The sequence below is a fragment of the Podarcis cretensis genome, assembly GCF_951804945.1.
Source record: "Podarcis cretensis genome assembly, chromosome: 2".
Classification (NCBI taxonomy): domain Eukaryota; kingdom Metazoa; phylum Chordata; class Lepidosauria; order Squamata; family Lacertidae; genus Podarcis; species Podarcis cretensis.
The window spans coordinates 117724842-117743011 of NC_137171.1; the positions used below are offsets into that span (position 1 = coordinate 117724842).

An 18170-nucleotide genomic window follows, 5' to 3' on the forward strand; every position below is an offset into this window, starting at 1 on the left:
GGCCAGTGAGAGAAAGGGAGACCTTCCTTTCTTGGGACCTTTCCACTGCTGCCAGGTAGAAGTCTTTAATGTTCTGTGATGCCTCTCCACCAAACAGCCTAAGCTCCCCTGGGTCTTCTTGAGGACACCCTTTACATAGGGTGGGGTTTAACTTTTAAGCATGGGGTGAGCAAAACAGCCGGCAAGGAAACTGCTAGGCTTCATGGACCATGTTTAAGCATTTGCTTTAAAAAACGAAAAAAAAGTAGACTCTTCTTCAGAAAGAGGTTTTAACATCTAAATTGTTACGTGCATACAAAACTATCTCAAAGAAGCAAAAGGGTACTGAAAATAAAACCGGATAAATACACTTAGCTAGCCCACATCTCTCTAAACTCGTTAGTAGCTCTCCCACTTCTTCAAGTGCAAGGCTTGAATTCCACCTGCAGCATGGAATCTCTGTATCCCCAAGCTGTCTTTTAATCCACACACACACAAAAATCACCTTTGCCTGCAATCCACTTTACTTCATCATTTTAACACCTCTTGACGTATCTACCTCCAGATACAGTTGGGAACATAGGAAGCTGTCTTATACAGAGTCAGACCATTGGTCCATCTAGCTCAGTATTTTCTAAACTGACTGACAGCTGTTTTACGGGATTTCAGGCAGGAGTCTCTTCTGGCACTCCCTTGAGATGTCAGGGATTGAACCCGTGTCCTTCTGCTTACAAGGTGCTATTCCACTGAGCTACGACTTTCACTCCAGGAAGCAAATTAACAACCCAAGGCTGCTGTTCCACTTAAGCAACAGAACTCCCATCTCCCTTCCCCTGCAACCCCACTCCCAGGCTAGAGATGTGAAGGCCTGGATAAACTCTGGAATCCGCCCTCCCCCCACTTGTTTCCAAAATATTGGGGGAAACCAGGAAAAAATGGAAAAAAACCCTATGTCATGTCCCCCCGATTTCTAAGTTCTTTTCTGGGACTTCATATCTCTACCCCGGGCTCTCTCAAAATTTGCTCCAAAGGATTGAGGGACCTTTCACAGTAGATGGTTAGGAGCAGTTGGGGAGAGGAAGGCGAGATCCCATTGCATGAGCAGTGATGGATACAACTCCAAATTCCCAAATTGAACTGTATACAAGATTTATTTATTTTTTAATGTCTAGCTCTTTCAATGCTATTGGGAACTTTTGGCGTAGTTTCAGGTTCTCTTCCAGTTCCTGGTACTAACTGGTCTTCTATGGCATCAGCGCCTTTCCAGAATCAGTGCTGTGGATTCTGCTTTTATACCAGCTATACCCCTGATCCTGACTGAGTGCTAGCTATTGGCCGCTAGGTAAGAAAATGGCACTAGGACAAGTTTCTCCCTCCTTATGTGGGTTCTGTGAATTATAGTAAGGTTTCTGTTTTTGCTGGAGTTCTGACATTCCATGCATTTTTATGGTTTCTCACTTATGTGTATTCTTTGATGTGAAATAAGGTTACTTCTCTGAGTGAAGGCCTTTCCACACACCAAACATTTATAGGGTTTCTCTCCTGTGTGGGTTCTCTGGTGTGAAATAAGGTGACCTTTCTGTGTGAAGGTCTTTGCGCACACCAAGCATTCATACGGCTTCTCTCCTGTGTGCCTTCTTTCATGTCTAACAAGATACACTCTTTCACAAAAACCTTTTCCACACTCCATACATTTATATGGTTTTTCCCCTCTGTGAGTTTTTTGATGTACAATAAGGCTTCTCCTATCACTGAAGCTCTTTTCACACTCCGTGCATTCATGTGGTTTCTGCCCTGTATGGGTGTTTTGATGCACAGTAAGACTTCTCCTATCACTAAAGCTCTTTCCACACTCCATGCATTGATATGGTTTCTCCCCTGTGTGTGTTCTTTGATGTGAAATAAGGTTACTCCTCTGAGTGAAGGTATTTCCACACACCAAGCATTTATAGGGTTTCTCTCCTGTGTGGGTTCTCTGATGTGAAATAAGGTGATCTCTCTGAGTAAAGGTCTTTCTACATACCACACATTCATATGGTTTTTCCCCTGTGTGTGTTCTCAAATGTACATTAAGGCTTCCATTATGAGTGAAGCTTTTTCCACACTCCTTGCATTGATATGGCTTCTCCCCTGTGTGGGTTCTTTGATGTTTAGAACAAGCTCGTGAATCACTGAAGCTTTTTCCACACTCCATGCACTGATATGGTTTCTCTCCTGTGTGATTTCTTTGATGCCTTGCAAGATGTCCCCTTTCAATGAAGCCCTTTCCACATTCCATGCATTTATATGGTTTCTCTCCTGTGTGTCTTCTTTGATGCCTAGCAAGATACCCTCTGTCAATAAAACTGTGTCCACACTGCATACACTGATATGGTTTCTCCCCTGTGTGGGTTCTTTGATGTGAAGTAAGGCTACGATGCACAGTGAAGCTCTTTCCACACTCCATGCACTTATATGGTTTCTCCCCTGTGTGGGTTCTCTGATGTACAAAAAGACTTCTTCTATCACTGAAGCTCTTTCCACACTCCAGGCATTCATACGGTTTCTCCCCTGTGTGGATTCTTTGATGTACAATGAGACTTCTCCTATCACCGAGGTTTTTTCCACACTCCATGCATTTAAAAGGTTTTTCCCCTGTGTGGGTTCTTTGATGTACAATGAAGTTTCCTCTCTTGTTGAAGCTCTTCCCACATTCTGTGCATTTATAGAGGATCTGCCCTGTGCGGGTTCTGAAATGTCTATTTAATACAGATTTATCTTTGCATATTTCCCCATACACTATCCACTTTTTCAGTTGATTTCTTTTGTGGTCTTCTGGGTTTGAGACTTCATGGTCATCTGCACCTTGAGAAATAGAAAAATTCTTCCTCCCATTCTTCGATCGGTATCCTTCTAGCCTATTTCCCCTCCTTTGATGTCCAAACATCTCTTCTCCTGCTTTATGCTGGCCTGCTTCCAGTGGCTCACTATAACTCTTGTCCCGCTGATTAGCTATTTGGAGATAAAAAGAAAATATATATTTCCTGTTATGACTTCAATGCTAAAAGCATCATGAGTTATCAAGCCCAATTATCCTTTTCTTTTTTCTGATTTCCTAGGTTGTCCCATCCCCTCTCTGGACACCTTGCCGAAACCTATGTCACCTTTTGAATCTGTTACTCAACAGCATTAATGCCTTTCTTATTTATTTCCCATTGATTAAACAAGACACAGAAGTGTATGCATGTGTGGATTATCTGATATAACAATGAAATGGGGTTCCACAAGATTATGTAAAGTGGGGAGTGGGGGTGGAATGAAACTGCAAAAAAGCTTGGAGAAGGGACACACTAAACTGAAAAAATATAACTGTTCTATGGATTCTATTAAATAGGCCATAATTTTTTTAAAAAGTAGATGGTGAGAAACAACACAGTTACATAGTCCAAAGCAGGGGATACTCCAGTGCAGCAAATGGGGAATGAGACGGGCAAATAAAAATGGTTATCACTGAAGATATAGGGAAGTGGTCCCCAATACTTACCTCTCCTACTCCCAATGGGTCAACTTTGACGGGTGGATGGGGCCATTCACCTGTCAATCACTTGAAATCACGATAACCCCTACACACAGCACTTTGGAGGTGCCACTCACCAGCTGACTGTCAGGTGCAGGGAAGGTGGGCATGGTTTAACCCAAGCAGACCAGTGTGCCATATGGGGAGGCCTTGCTGGCCTAATTAGGCCTTTGTGCCAGAGGGTCTTCACCTCTGTTTTAAGGTAGGGTGTGAAGGGATGTGCCTTTGTTTGCAAAACAGTTCTCTGCTTTTGCTAGCTGCTCTGACAAGGAAATTCAAAAGGTTGTGTGTGTGTGTCAAATACTTAACCCTGGAATCCGAGATCTAGTGGGGAAATGGAACCCAAACACTGAAAGAGGGAGGGGAATCAGACTGTTCCATAAGGAAGGTGAGCAGAACATAAAAGAAGCCTTGCTTCATCAGGCCCAAGCCACTGGACATACTTGCTGGGGCTGATGGGAGTTGTAGTTCTGCAACATCTAGAGCAGACACAGGCAAACCTGGCCCTCCAGATGTTTTGGGACCACAACTCCCATCATTCCTAGCTAACAGGACCAGTGGTCAGGGATGATGGGAGTTGTAGTCCCAAAACATCTGGAGGGCCAAGTTTGCCTATGCCTGATCTAGAGAGCCAATGGTTCCCTGGTTTTAATTAAGGGAGACTTAGTGTCAAATCTACATCAGTGGGAAGGAAGAAGCCACAAGTTATGTCTACCAGGAGTTTAAACACAGAATTAAGGAATGCACTGAACACCCAGTCAAGAACTGACCCATCACAGAGTCAATCTCTCTGCTTCCTCACAGTCCCTCAGAAGCGGATCTTCCCCTTTCTCTAGCCAGAGGTCTGATTTGGGAATTTCTTTCAAAGAAACAAGGCAGTCTAATAACCACAAAATATTCAGGCATTTCAAATTCACCCACTGCTCTGACCCCCCTCCCAAATGTAGTAGGGGATGAATCCGTTGCATCCCCTTCTTGTTGAGTATGACAGGGGCAACTGGGTTCAGTGGGATCCACAAGCACCGAGTGTTTATTAAGTCCAGTTCACTGATAATGTAGCAGTAGCATAAACTTCAAATACTGGGCACCTCTCAACACGGTGTCCAGCATTCCCATCCATGACCAACAAACTGCCTCTGGGAAGCCCCCAAAGCGATACATGAAGACTGTGAAATGAAAGCATCCCAAAGGCTAAGGAAAGGGTTAATGCTCACAAGGTCTTTAGAGCTCTGTGACATCATGCGCCTGAGGCAGTTATGGCAGTTGGTACAGTTATGAACCGTCCTAACAGTTAGAGCAGCAGGTCTGTTCTGTTCCGCTGCTGTCTGCCTCAGAGTTAACTCAGTCTGTAACAGTATTTATCTTAGATCCAAATCCATGTAAGATGCATTAGCAACAGCACTTGTCAACCAAGGGACAAGACATCCTTACCCAGAAACATTACATTTGCATAATTTTCCAGCATCACTTCCTTGTAGAGAGCTCTCTGGCAGGGGCCCAGGAGACCCCACTCCCCCTTGCTGAAATACACAGCCACCTCCTCAAAGGACACCGGCCGCTGAAAGGAAAAGATAGATTCTCTACTCAGAAATGAACTCTTGTGTAGATAAAATAATAAACGTATATCTGACAGGGCTCCCAGTGTGAAAATAAAAGGGCTAACCTGGTAGCTTTATTGCTCTTGCTATTATTAATAATGTTATTTATTAATCACATTCTACATACAGTGGTACCTTGGTTCTCAAACGCCGAAAACCCAGAAGTATGTGTTTCGGGTTTTGAACGTTTTTCGGAAGCCAAACACCCGATGTGGCTATCAGCTATTGTTTCCAAGGTGCCTGCACCAATCAGAAGCTGTGCCTTGGTTTTAGAACATTTCAGAAGTGAAACAGACTTCCGGAATGGATTAAATTTGGTACTTTTGTTTTTGCTATATATTTTGCGTTTTGTTTTTGAGGCTTTTTTGGTTAATTTGTTTTTGTGACTGTGTGGAACCTAGTTCAGCTACTGATTGATTGATTGATTGATTGTGTGACTGTGGAAATAAAAGCCCCCCCATCAAAACAATGACTATCAACAGTGCAGGTAAGGAAAAAAAATGATTTAAATGTTATCATCTTATTTATTTTATAGTACAGTACATTGATTAGTGCTTTCATCTGAGCCCGGCCTTGGCTGGGGAGGGCAGGGTATAAATAAATATTATTATTATTATTATTATTATTATTATTATTATTTTATGGATCAATGATCTCGTTAGATAGTAAAATTTGTGTTAAATTGCTGTTTTAGGGGTTGTTTTTAAAAGTCTGGAACAGATTAATCCGTTCTGCATTACTTTCTGTGGGAAAGTGCGCCTTGGTTTTGGAACGCTTTGGTTTTGGAACGGACTTCTGGAACGGATTAAGTTTGAGAACCAAGGTACCACTGTACATCCTGAGGTGTTGTACAAAACGTAATGCAAAGTGGACACCGATGGCAGAGAGCTTTGCAAAATCCAGCTAGGAAAGCTTTAATTTTTTTCTGCAAGACTGTATACATCACGCAAGAGACATCGTAGAGTTCATAGCTTAAGTTGGGTCACCTAGACATTTTGTAGCAGCAGCAGAGAAGGGGCAGCACACGTTTCCTGCGAACCTCGCAGCCCAACGGAGGGAGACACCCAGGCTGTGCCCTGCCTCTTACCTGAGATGAGTCCATGGCAGAAGTTTCCACTCCAGCTACAGCAAGCGATGATCCGGATTGGGCCTCTGATGCCATTGCTCTGTCATGGGGGGAGAGGGAGAGAAAGAAGGGGTAAACCAGGCCATCTCTGGGACATGGCTGGAAGGAAAGCCCCAATCTAGGGGCAACTGAGAAGTGGAGTTATTCACATTTCAGCTGAACGGTGAGGGCAAAACTTTCACCCTTTGGTTTCACGGCTTTTCACATAATTAAAATGAATTTCACTTCGCCCTCCTTTAAATTTATTCCATATTGTCCTGCCTGGGACTCTCTTGTCTCTCTCTGTCACATACACAAACACCCTCAATCAATCCAAATATATTGATGTCGTATTCTATCCGCTCCTGTTTCTACAAAGCCTTCCCATCCCCTCAAGCCTAGAGGCAAACATTGAAAACTTTCCCACGTGCAAAGGAACATAAGAAGCTGTTTATTTACACAAAAGCACAGGCGGAGTGGGGAGGGAATAGGTACCTAATTTGAAGCTATTCACAACATGTATCTGGGGTTGTGAGCATCAACATTTAGTAGTAGTAGTAGTAGTAGTAATAATAATAATAATAATAATAAAGTTACAGGTAGGTAGCCGTGTTGGTCTGCCATAGTCAAAACAAAATAAAAGAAAAAAAATTCCTTCCAGTAGCACCTTAAAGACCAACTAAGTTAGTTCTAGGTATGAGCTTTCGTGTGCATGCACACTTCTTCAGATACACTGAAACAGAAGTCACCAGACCCTTCTATATAGTGAGAAGGTGGGGAGGGGTATTACTCAGAAGGGTGGTGGGATTGGGTGATTGGCAGATAGCTGTGATGAGCCTGTTGACGACTCTTAACGACTGCAATAGGTCTTACAGGAAAAAGCAAGGAGTGAGAAGGTGAAAAATGGCTTTGTCATGTATAATGAGATAAGAATCCAATGTCTTTGTTCAGACCAGGTCTCTCCATGGTTTTAAGTTTGGTAATAAGTTGCAATTCAGCACCCAATCCCACCACCCTTCTGAGTAATACCCCTCCCCACCTTCTCACTATATAGAAGGGTCTGGTGACTTCTGTTTCAGTGTATCTGAAGAAGTGTGCATGCACACGAAAGCTCATACCTAGAACTAACTTGTTGTTGTTGTTGTTGTTGTTTAGTCGTTTAGTCGTGTCCGACTCTTCGTGACCCCATGGACCAGAGAACGCCAGGCACTTCTGTCCTCCACTGCCCCCCGCAGCTTGGTCAGACTCATGCTGGTAACCTCGAAAACACTATCCAACCATCTCATCCTCTGTCGCCCCCTTCTCCTTGTGCCCTCCATCTTTCCCAACATCAGGGTCTTCTCCAGGGAGTCTTCTCTTCTCATGAGGTGGCCAAAGTACTGGAGCCTCAGCTTCACAATCTGTCCTTCCAGTGAGCACTCAGGGCTGATTTCCTTCAGAATGGAGAGGTTTGATCTTCTTGCAGTCCATGGGACTCTCAAGAGTCTCCTCCAGCACCATAATTCAAAAGCATCAATTCTTCGCCAATCAGCCTTCTTTATGGTCCAGAGAACTAACTTAGTTGGTCTTTAAGGTGCTACTGGAAGGATTTTTTTTTCTTTTATTTTGTTTTAATAATAATAAAATTACTTATAACTCCAATAATAATAATAATAATAAAATTACTTATAACTCCAATAATAATAATAATAATAATAATAATAATAAATTACTTATAACTCCCAACCTGGCCGGGTTTCTCCAGCCACAACGTTTTATAAATGTTGATTATGCTTGGGTGGTGGAGGTGGGAGGTGACAGAGGGAAAACCCCTTTTTCCAAACCCACCACCACCCAAGGGCCTTTCCCTTCCCGCGCGTGCGTAAAAACCACGGTCGCCCAGAACAAGGGGGAAGAGAGGCTTCAAAGTGCAGCTGTTGGGGGGCGCCTCCTTTTGCAGCTGGATTTGGGCGCATCAGCCTCAAACATTAAGACGACTCCCCTCCCCAGCCTTCCCCCCCAATGCAAGCTCCGCGTCTCCCACCGCCGCCCGCCGCGTGGCACCTCGGCGCCTCGTTCGTCTCCTGCCCGCCGCTCCTCGCCTGGGAATCCCGACGACCAGCCTCTTTCCTCCAAATCCAAATGGAGGTGCGTCGGCGACGGTCTTCCCCCACTTTCAAAACTTCCTGCCTCTCTAGGAACCACAGCTCGGTTTGTTTAACCCTCGCAGGGCTGCATCTCTCAGCTCCTCCCTGTGCGCGCGCGTCGTTCTTCGTTCCAGATGGAAAGCAAATTTTGAAGGGTTGTGGTTGCTTTTGATGCATTTATGCATCAAATTTATGCATCCGTCAAACCAGGGAGCAGTTCAGCCACACACCATATGGGAAATCTTATCCAAATAGATGGAGTTATGCTTTCCAACTCAGGGTAATTGAACCCAGAATTATAAATGAATATATAATATAATGATAATTATTTGTCTCCTTTTTTTCAAAACATGTTAAACCCATAACAAATAAAGGGAAGAAATATCTTGTCTCTTACAATACTACATAAATATATTCAATCTCCACCCCCACCCCCAATCACAACTTAGATTTTGCACTTTGGATCAATTATGTTTATGCCATCACTGCATGGTCCCAATAAATTTTTGCAGAGTCCTTCAGTGATGGGTCTTTTAAAAATGTTTTTGGCTGTAAGGAATTCAAGCCTCCTGTTCTTTTTGTGATTGGACAACATTTAGCTTGGTGAGTCTACGTTTGGTAAAGAAACACATAAACTGCTGTTGGAAACCCAAAGAATTTTATTTTTACTTTCTGAAAATGTCAGGCAAAGCTAAATTATTATTAATAATAATAATAATAATAATAATAATAATGGCAAGTACTTAGCAATCATTTTTAATGATTTCTATGCAATTTTACACACATTTTGCTTACCAAGCAAATTATATCAATTTAACCAAAATATCTTTTGAATTCTCAAGTCATGTTACAACTTTTTAGCATCCCTCATTTTTTGAATTGGAAAGTTGAAAAATTCAACACACCCTAATACACCAGTATAGATGTACAGTGCAACTTCCTACGGCATGTCACGTCACGAATCTGGGCCAAAGATCTCAAAATATCACTCCCCTGTATACAAGTTCAGGTGTCGCATGTGGTCAGCAGAAACACCATTAGGCTTGGTGACATCTGACAGTCAGATCCTTAATCTGCCCTGGTCCACAGGAAGGTTTCTGACCAAAAGCTGAAATCAGCTTGAATAATGTATTTAAACTACAATAGCAGGAAATAAGTGAATTTCAGTTTATGAAGCACATCTACATAATAATATTATCAAAAACAGTAATATGCACGTTGCACAAAACAGGAATCCTGGGAAAGGGAAACTGTGAATGCAAGGGGGGGGGGAATAGGATACAAGAATTACACAAGACACAAAATATGAAGAGAACAATAATTCTACTGAAATAGAAGGAAATTTTGAAGCATTGAATAAAATGCCTATTAGAAGCCATATGGTATACAAACTAGTAATGGTTTCATTTACTAAATTACTCCCAACAGGTCAAACTGGTCAGTGGCCCTGCTACAATTCCACTATTCAGTCACTTTTTAAAAAACGTTAAGACATGAATTTTTTAACGGCCTATGTAAGCAGATGTTTGAAAGGTTCTGTGGATTTTTGGAGATTTAAGAGGTGAATCTAGGATCCAAAGAGCTTAGATGGGGAGGGCAAATTATATATGTATACACACAGAGACACTCTTCTTATTTCATGCTAAAAACTACAAAAAGCTAAGTCTGATCAAAAGTATTCCTGAAGCCCCATATCCAAAAGGACTGGATCAGAGGGAAATCGCAAAAAAATAAAATAAAAAAATTCAAACTCTCTCAAAGAGAGGGTGGACGGTCAGCTGGGCTCCAAAAAGCTGCAGAAGAGAAATCTAGTAGCCAACCTGAAGTTCAGCAAGCAAATGGAGTGAGCGGGAAAGGTTTGCCAACACTGAATTTGTGAGTTTTTGCCATGGATTCAAAATATGGCTTGCCTTATTTTACTTGAAGAATGAAAAAGAGATTAGGAAGATTGGAAGGACTCTTTAATGTTTTTTACTGTTTATTGTACTGTATATCTGTCTAAATTAAAGGGCTTATAAGAATAAAGTGGTACCTCGGGTTACAGACACTTCAGGTTACAGACTCTAACCCAGAAATAGTACCTTGGGTTAAGAACTTTACTTCAGGATGAGAACAGAAATCGTGGCACGGCGGCAGCGGAAGGCCCCATTAGCTAAAGTGGTACCTCAGGTTAAGAACAGTTTCAGGTTAAGAACGAACCTCCAGAACGAATTAAGTTCTTAACCCGAGGTACCACTGTACTATGGGACTATATAAACAAACACTGGACCAGTAGCCTCACCAGATACAGTGGTGCCTCGCAAGACGAAAAGAATCCGTTCCGCGAGTCTCTTTGTCTAGTGGTTTTTTCATCTTGCGAAGCAACCCTATTAGCGGCTTAGCACTATTAGCGGCTTAGACAAGGGGGGGGGATCGCAAGACTCGCAAGACGTTTTCGTCTTGCGAAGCAAGCCCATAGGGAAATTCGTCTTGCGAAGCGCCTCAAAAACGGAAAACCCTTTCGTCTAGTGGGTTTTTCATCTTGCGAGGCATTTGTCTTGCAGGGCACCACTGTACGTCCATTCTGTCAAGAGAATATCACTTCAGATGACAACCTAGCTTCTAACCCAGGTGTGAGAAATGTAACTTAGATAACTTTCTCTCATTTTTTAAAAAAATGTGTATTAAACATTTGTTTCCCACGTTCTTTCAATGCGGCATGCATTTTTATGGTTTCCCTATGGGGGTTCTCTGATGTGAAGCAAGGCTTCTCCGAACAGAAGTATTTCCACAAACTCTGCGTTTATATGGTTTTTCTCTTAGATGGGAAATCCCCCTCAAAGTATATAAAGGCTTCCACCAGTGCTGAACTTTTTCTAGTCTATACATTCATGTGGGTTCTTTCATGTTTTCTAAGAGTTCCACCATCACGGAAGCTCTTTCCACATGCCATACATTTATATGGTTTCTCACCTGTGTGGATTCTTTTATGTTTAGTAAGACTTCCATTCACACTAAAACTTTTTCCACACTCTTCGCATTTATATGGTCTCATTCCTGTGTGGGTTCTTGCATGTATGACAAGATTCCCACTGTCACGGAAGCTCTTTCCACATTCCATACATATGTATGGTTTCTCCCCCGTGTGCTTTCTTTCATGTGTTTTAAGGCTTCCACTCACGCTGAAGCTTTTCCCACATACCAAGCATTTATATGGTTTCTCCCCTGTGTGAGTTCTTTCATGCTCACTAAGAGTTCCACTGTTTCTGAAGCTCTTTCCACACTCCATGCACTTATATGGTTTCTCCCCCGTGTGGATTCTTTTATGTGCTTTAAGGTTTCCATTTGCACTGAAGCTTTTCCCACATTCCAAGCATTTATATGGTCTCTCCCCTGTGTGAGTTCTTTTGTGTTCAGTAAGACTACCTCTATCTCTAAAGCTCTTTCCACACTCCATGCACTTGTATGGTTTCTCCCCTGTGTGGGTTTTGCAGTGTCTAGTGAGAGTTCCCCTATCTCTAAAGCTCTTCCCACACTTCATGCAATCATATAGTTTCACCCCTGTGGGGGTTCTGTGGTATCTATTTAGTACTGATTTATCTTTGATCATTTCTCCAAAGATGGGACACTTTTTTGGTTGCTTTTTTTGGTGATATTCTGGGTTCAGAAGTTCAAGGTCACCAGCACCCAGAGAAGTAGAGGACTCTTTCCTTCCATTCTTTGATTGATTTCCCTCAGGTCTCTTTTGTCCTGATGGATTTCCAAGCATCTCCTTTCCTGCTTTCTGCTTGCACGTTCCTGCTGGCTGACTATAGTTTTCGCTGTTGTACTGATCACCTCCTTGGAGGAAGAAAAACACAGGAAAAAAGCCAATGTTGTTAGGACTTCAAAGCCAAAATCAAGGATTTTGTTAGACATAAAGACTGATTACCCCTGACAAGTTTAAAGAGCAAGATCATCAAGGAATCTGCCTGACTACCCAGACAAGACCAGGTCCCACCACAAACTGAAGCACATACCTGCCAAACTCTCTCCTTCCTCACAGATCCAGACAAATGGTTCTTCACCTCCTTCCAGCCGGGAGATGAGGTCTGGTTTGGGAATTTCTTTCAAAGAAACAGACAAAATATTCAGGCATTCTTTCATTCATTAATTTCCTTCCAAATATATGAGCTGAGGTATTCAAAGTGTTGGTGCTGACCTTTAGAGCCCTAAACGGCCTCGGTCCTGTATACCTGAAGGAGTGTCTCCACCCCCATCGTTCAGCCCAGACACTGAAGTCCAGCTCTGAGGGCCTTTTGGCGGTTCCCTCACTGCGAGAAGCCAAGTTACAGGGAACCAGGCACAGGGCCTTCTCGGTAGTGGCACCTGCCCTGTGGAACGCCCTCCCATTGGATGTCAAGGAAATAAACAACTACCTGACTTTTAGAAGACATCTGAAGGCAGCCCTCTTTAGGGAAGTTTTTAATATTTAATGCTGTATTGTTTTTAACACTTGATTGGAAGCCGCCCAGAGTGGTTGTGGAAACTCAGCCTGATGGGCGGGGTATAAATAATAAATTAATATTATTATTATTAGTTCAAATCCAGTCCACCACTGTATCCAGACTCCAGACTAGGGCCTTCTGCCACTCCCAGTTAGGATGTTACAAAGAAAAAGAGTTGGGCGTTATTAGGCAATTTCTGAAGGATGCAATGGAAGCAGCGAAGTATGTCCTCTTTACAGTTTCACTGTTACACTGCAGACACTGTTGTGTTCTCTAGCTCATAACCGCAGTGGGACTTTTGCCATTTGTGTTGTAGCCATCATTTGGCTAGTTTCATGACACGTAGCTCCTCAGTATACCGGGTAGCCAGAGATACTCCACAGCATCGGAAAGGCTTCTCAGAAGTGATCGTATCAATGCTCCTCTGCATTATGCCATTCCATGGCTAGTCACCAGCTCTAACCACTGAAAAAATCCCCCCAAGCATTCAGGAATCCATTGTACTCCATAGGTCTCTCAGGGCAGACCATCCTAACTGGTCCCTCATTCCTAGCGGAAATTGGAAATGGAAGCCCAAACTTCACCAGGAAGTGGTCTGACCATGACAGTGGGGCTTTATTTTTTCTCTCTCAACAAATGAATAAACATCCTTACCTGGAGAGGCCACACTCTCATAATTCTCCAGCATGACTTCCTTGTAGAGAGCTCTTTGGCTTGGACCCAGGAGATTCCACTCCCCCTTGCTGAAATACACGGCCACTGCTTCAAAGGACACCAACTGCTGGGAAAAAGAACAACACACCATAATGGCCTATGCTCAGAAATGTACTCCCCATGTATGCAAAAATATCTGTGTATTAAACAGGGCTCCCAGTTTGAAAGGGGAAGGACTAACCGGGTGGGTTTGTATGCACTTCTTATTTTTTTTCCTGCAGGACTCAAGGCATCATGCAAGGGATACTGCAGAGTTCATAGCCTTACTTGGTCAACTTGGCATCTCCTAAGAACAAAAGCTAAAGAGGCACATTCCTTGAAGATCTAACACCCCCAAGGTGTCCCCAAACTCTCTCCACAAGGATCCCTCTCCTACCTGAGATGAGTGCATGGCAGCTCCTTCCGCTGTGCCACAAGGAAGTTATGGCCCAGACTGCACCCCTGATGCCATTGTTCTGCCTGTGGGGGAGGAAAGAGAGTCTGGGTCTAGGGGCAGCAGTGAAATTGGGTCATTCATGTCTCCATTTGCGGGCAGGGTAGAGAAGGAAAGGTGACGAGAACAGTTACGTCCTTTGGGAAACTCATTCCAGTTTCACGGCTTTAATGCTTCTGAGCTGACCCATATTTTTGGACCATGTAAATAACTGGAAAGAAGGGTCCGAAGGCTGCAGCAAGTGCAGAATGTGGCTGCTAGGTTGGTGAGTGGGCAGCCAATGGGACCTTGTGATACCAATCCTGAAAGCACTGCACTTGAGCTACTGGACCCCATTCAAGGTGTCAGTACCAGCACATAAAACCCTAAATGGCTCAGGACTCGAAGTACTTAAAAGAGGGCCTTTCCAGTCATCTCAGATCTTACAACTGGCAGGTTAGGCTTTGCTGGTGCTGCTGCAACCAAGGGCTGCCCTGTTGGTGCTGCCCTGTGACAGGGCCTTTCCAGCGGTGGTTCCCCAGATGTGGAATGACCTCCCTAGTGAAGTGCACCTGTGTCCATCACTATTAACTTTCAGGAGGAATTTGAAAACATTCCTGTTTACTCAGGCCTTTGTTGTGTGAGGACTACTGTTCCGGGCAATCTCGAGCACACTGGATGAAATAAATGTTTTTAGTCATGTTTTTAACTGTAACTGCTTTTAGAAGTTTCTTATTGCAATAGTCTTCAGAACGCTTTAACTGTTTTCCAGTTTTGTTTTTGAAATGTTGACGTATTTGCCACCCTGGGCTCCTTCAGCAAGAAGGGGGAAGATATAAATTCAATTCAATAAATAAATAAATAAAACAATTTAGTCTCTGCCTTTTGACAGTAGTTTTAGAAAACAACAGCCTGGTTGGTTTCAACACACAAATCCCTTACTTGTGCCTTGCTCTACTCTGAACTTTTTCCACAAAAAAGTTAGATGAAAGATTCCTTTTATTCTCTGTTGTCCATTGTAAAGACCTTTGGTTATATACAATAAAAAATGATTGATTGATTGATTGATTGACAGTGGCCACCCAGATGCCTCTTCTGGGAAATACAGAAGCTGGATTTGAGTACAAGAGCACTCTCCAGAAACTGATTTTCAGAAGCATTGCTCCCTCCAACTGTAGAGGCAGAACATAGAGCCATCGTGGCTAGTAGCCATGACAGCCCTCTCCCTCCATGAACTTATCTGATCCTCTTTTGAAGCCATTAAGGTTCATGGCTATCGCTGCCTCCTGTAGGAGTGTCCCACAGTTTGTGCAATAGCAAGTCCAAGTAAGCAAAAGATTGCACAGCTGCACAAACACTTATAAAGCATTACAGCTTATAGTTAATTTTTCTTATTCTTTACATTCTTAAAATGGAGTTATTTCCTTGGATACACGTTTAAAGTCTACTTACTTAGTAGACTGATTGTTAAATTCCACCTTGATTGTTTCTATTGTTTTTGTAAAGAACTAGCAGCGATGTCACGTTGGCCACGTGACCCAGAAGTGTCTCCGGACAGCGCTGGCCCCTGGCCTCTTAAGTGAGATGGGCGCACAACCTCAGAGTCTGTCAAGACTGGCCCGTACGGGCAGGGGTACCTTTACCTTTTTATGCAGAAATTTGGTTTTCGTATGCTGGCCGTTTGGCTGTAATAATAAACATTCAACGTTCTGCAGTTTGCACGTGAATCTGCTTCAATGGACTTAAGAGAAAAGTGGTTTGGTGGGGGGTGGAAAGCCTTTTTCTAGCCACTTTCTCCCTGCCATGCAGAATTTTCTTAACATGTCACTTCTTACTCACCTCTCTATTTAGCTGTAATTTTAATCAGTGCTTAATTGCCTTTTAATGGATATTCCACTCCTCCCCTCCCCAATGTTGGAAAAGGCCAAGATAGAAATAAATATAATAACAATAGCAATATTTTTCTTTAAGGAGTCCCAAAAGCTGCAAGCCTTGCTCCTTGCAGGGTGGGGGAGTCGTTCCCCGCCCTTGCTCGTTTTTGATTGCCCTTTTCTGAATCTTTCCCACCGCCTTCCTCCTCCCTATGGAGACGAGGGGCTTCCTTCCCCGAAATAGCAGGGCCTCGGCCGCCCTTCCTCGCAAGCGGGGCAGCCTTTACCTTCTTGCCGGGCCCGTTACGCGCACAAAGCTCTCCTTTCCGCACGAAGGAATCCCAGGAAGCCTCTTTCCCTTCCGGGAATAACAATCATAACAATAATGTAATAACAACAACCATATAAGTGCATCCGATATTATCGTCCCCGTTATGACATTTCCTGCTTCTCTAGGAACCAGATCTCTGTGGATTTAACCCTTGGAGGACTAGAATCTCATTCTCTAGCATGGGTAGGCAAACTAAGGCCGCGGGGGCCGGATCTGGCCCGATCGCCTTCTAAATCCGACCCGCGAATCAGTGGGCGAATGAGTAGAATGTGTCCTTTTATTTAAAAGGCATCTCTGGGTTATTTGTGGGGCCTGCCTGGTGTTTTTACATGAGTAGAATGTGTGCTTTTATTTAAAATGCATCTCTGGGTTATTTGTGGGGCATAGGAATTTGTTCATTTAAAGGTAAAGGTAAAGGTACCCCTGCCCGTACGGGCCAGTCTTGACAGACTCTGGGGTTGTGCGCCCATCTCACTTAAGAGGCCAGGGGCCAGCACTGTCCGGAGACACTTCCGGGTCACGTGGCCAGCGTGACATCGCTGCTCTGGCCAGAGCCAGAGCCAGAGCCAGAGCCGCACACGGAAACGCCGTTTACCTTTCCGCTGGTAAGCGGTCCCTATTTATCTACTTGCACCCGGAGGTGCTTTCGAACTGCTAGGTTGGCAGGCGCTGGGACCGAGCAGCGGGAGCGCACCCCGCCGCAGGGATTCGAACCGCCGACCTTTCAATCGGCAAGCCCTAGGCGCTGAGGCTTTAACCCACAGCGCCACCTGCGTCCCATTTAAAGGTAAAGGTACCCCTGCCCTTACGGGCCAGTCTTGACAGACTCTGGGGTTGTGCGCCCATCTCACTTAAGAGGCCAGGGGCCAGCGCTGTCTGGAGACACTTCCGGGTCACGTGGCCAGCGTGACATCGCTGCTCTGGCGAGCCAGAGCCGCACACGGAAACGCCGTTTACCTTCCCGCTGGTAAGCGGTCCCTATTTATCTACTTGCACCCGGAGGTGCTTTTGAACTGCTAGGTTGGGAGGCGCTGGGACCGAGCAGCGGGAGCGCACCCCGCCGCAGGGATTCGAACCGCCGACCTTTCGATCGGCAAGCCCTAGGCGCTGAGGCTTTAACCCACAGCGCCACCTGCGTCCCGTTGCGTCCCCATTTACCCCCCCACAAAATATAGTCCAGCCCCCACAAGGTCTGAGGGATAGTGGACTGGCCCCCTGCTGAAAAAGTTTGCTGACCCTTGCTCTAGAGGGTTTTGCCCATGCGCAGAACTTTTAAGCTGGCATGTAGCTGGGAGGATTTTTTTTTTAAAAAGGGGTGGGGGACAGAAAGAGGTCTGCCCTAATCCCATATGAAGGAGGAGGACAGAGAGACCAAATTTTAGAGCAAAGGGGAAACGTGTGTTTTGGAGGGAGGGAAAGCTAACCTCATCCAAAGGCATAAAATCATAGAGCTGGAAGGAACCTCGGAGATCTTCCTATATCCAGTTCTGGGCACCACAATTTATGAAGGATGCTGACAAGCTGGAATGTGTGCAAAGGAGGACAACGAAGATGATCAAGGGTCTGGAAACCAAGCCTTATGAGGAACGGTTGAAGGAGCTGGGTATGTTTAGCATGGAGAAGACATGGAGAAGAGATATGATAGCCACCTTCAAATATCTCAAGGGCTTTCACATGGAAGGGGGAACAAGCTTGTTTTCTCCTGCACTGGAGGGTAGGACTCAAAGTTACAAGGAAGGAAATTCCAACTAAACATAGGTATAATTTTCTGGTAGAAAGAGCCTTGGAACGGTCTCCCTTGAGAGGTTGTGGACTCTCCCTCCTTGGAGGTTTTTAAGCAGAGGTTGGATGCCCATCTGTCATGGATGCTTTAGCTGAGATTCCGGCATTGCAGGGCTTGGGCTAGATGACCCCCTAGGGGTATTCCAACTGTGATTCTATGACAATCACATATTGTTGTGAACAGGGATTTTCAACTCTGACAAATATGAAAGATCAGAAGAGAAAGGCTT

At 44.2% G+C, this 18170-nt stretch overlaps 1 protein-coding gene across 1 annotated transcript; it reads right to left on the reverse strand.

The window, feature by feature from the left end:
* Positions 1 to 1103: 1103 nt before the first annotated feature.
* LOC307210951 (uncharacterized protein) lies at positions 1104 to 16252 on the reverse strand. The gene is made up of 9 exons (XM_079967153.1): positions 16115 to 16252; positions 13921 to 14003; positions 13485 to 13611; positions 12363 to 12449; positions 11231 to 12183; positions 8282 to 8487; positions 6221 to 6299; positions 4967 to 5093; positions 1104 to 2970 (listed from the first exon to the last, which is right to left on the reverse strand). The coding sequence occupies exons 2-9, from the start codon at positions 13933 to 13935 to the stop codon at positions 1424 to 1426; spliced, it is 3141 nt and encodes a 1046-aa protein (XP_079823279.1). The 5' UTR covers positions 13936 to 14003; positions 16115 to 16252; the 3' UTR covers positions 1104 to 1423.
* Between the last annotated feature and the right edge of the window lie 1918 nt (positions 16253 to 18170).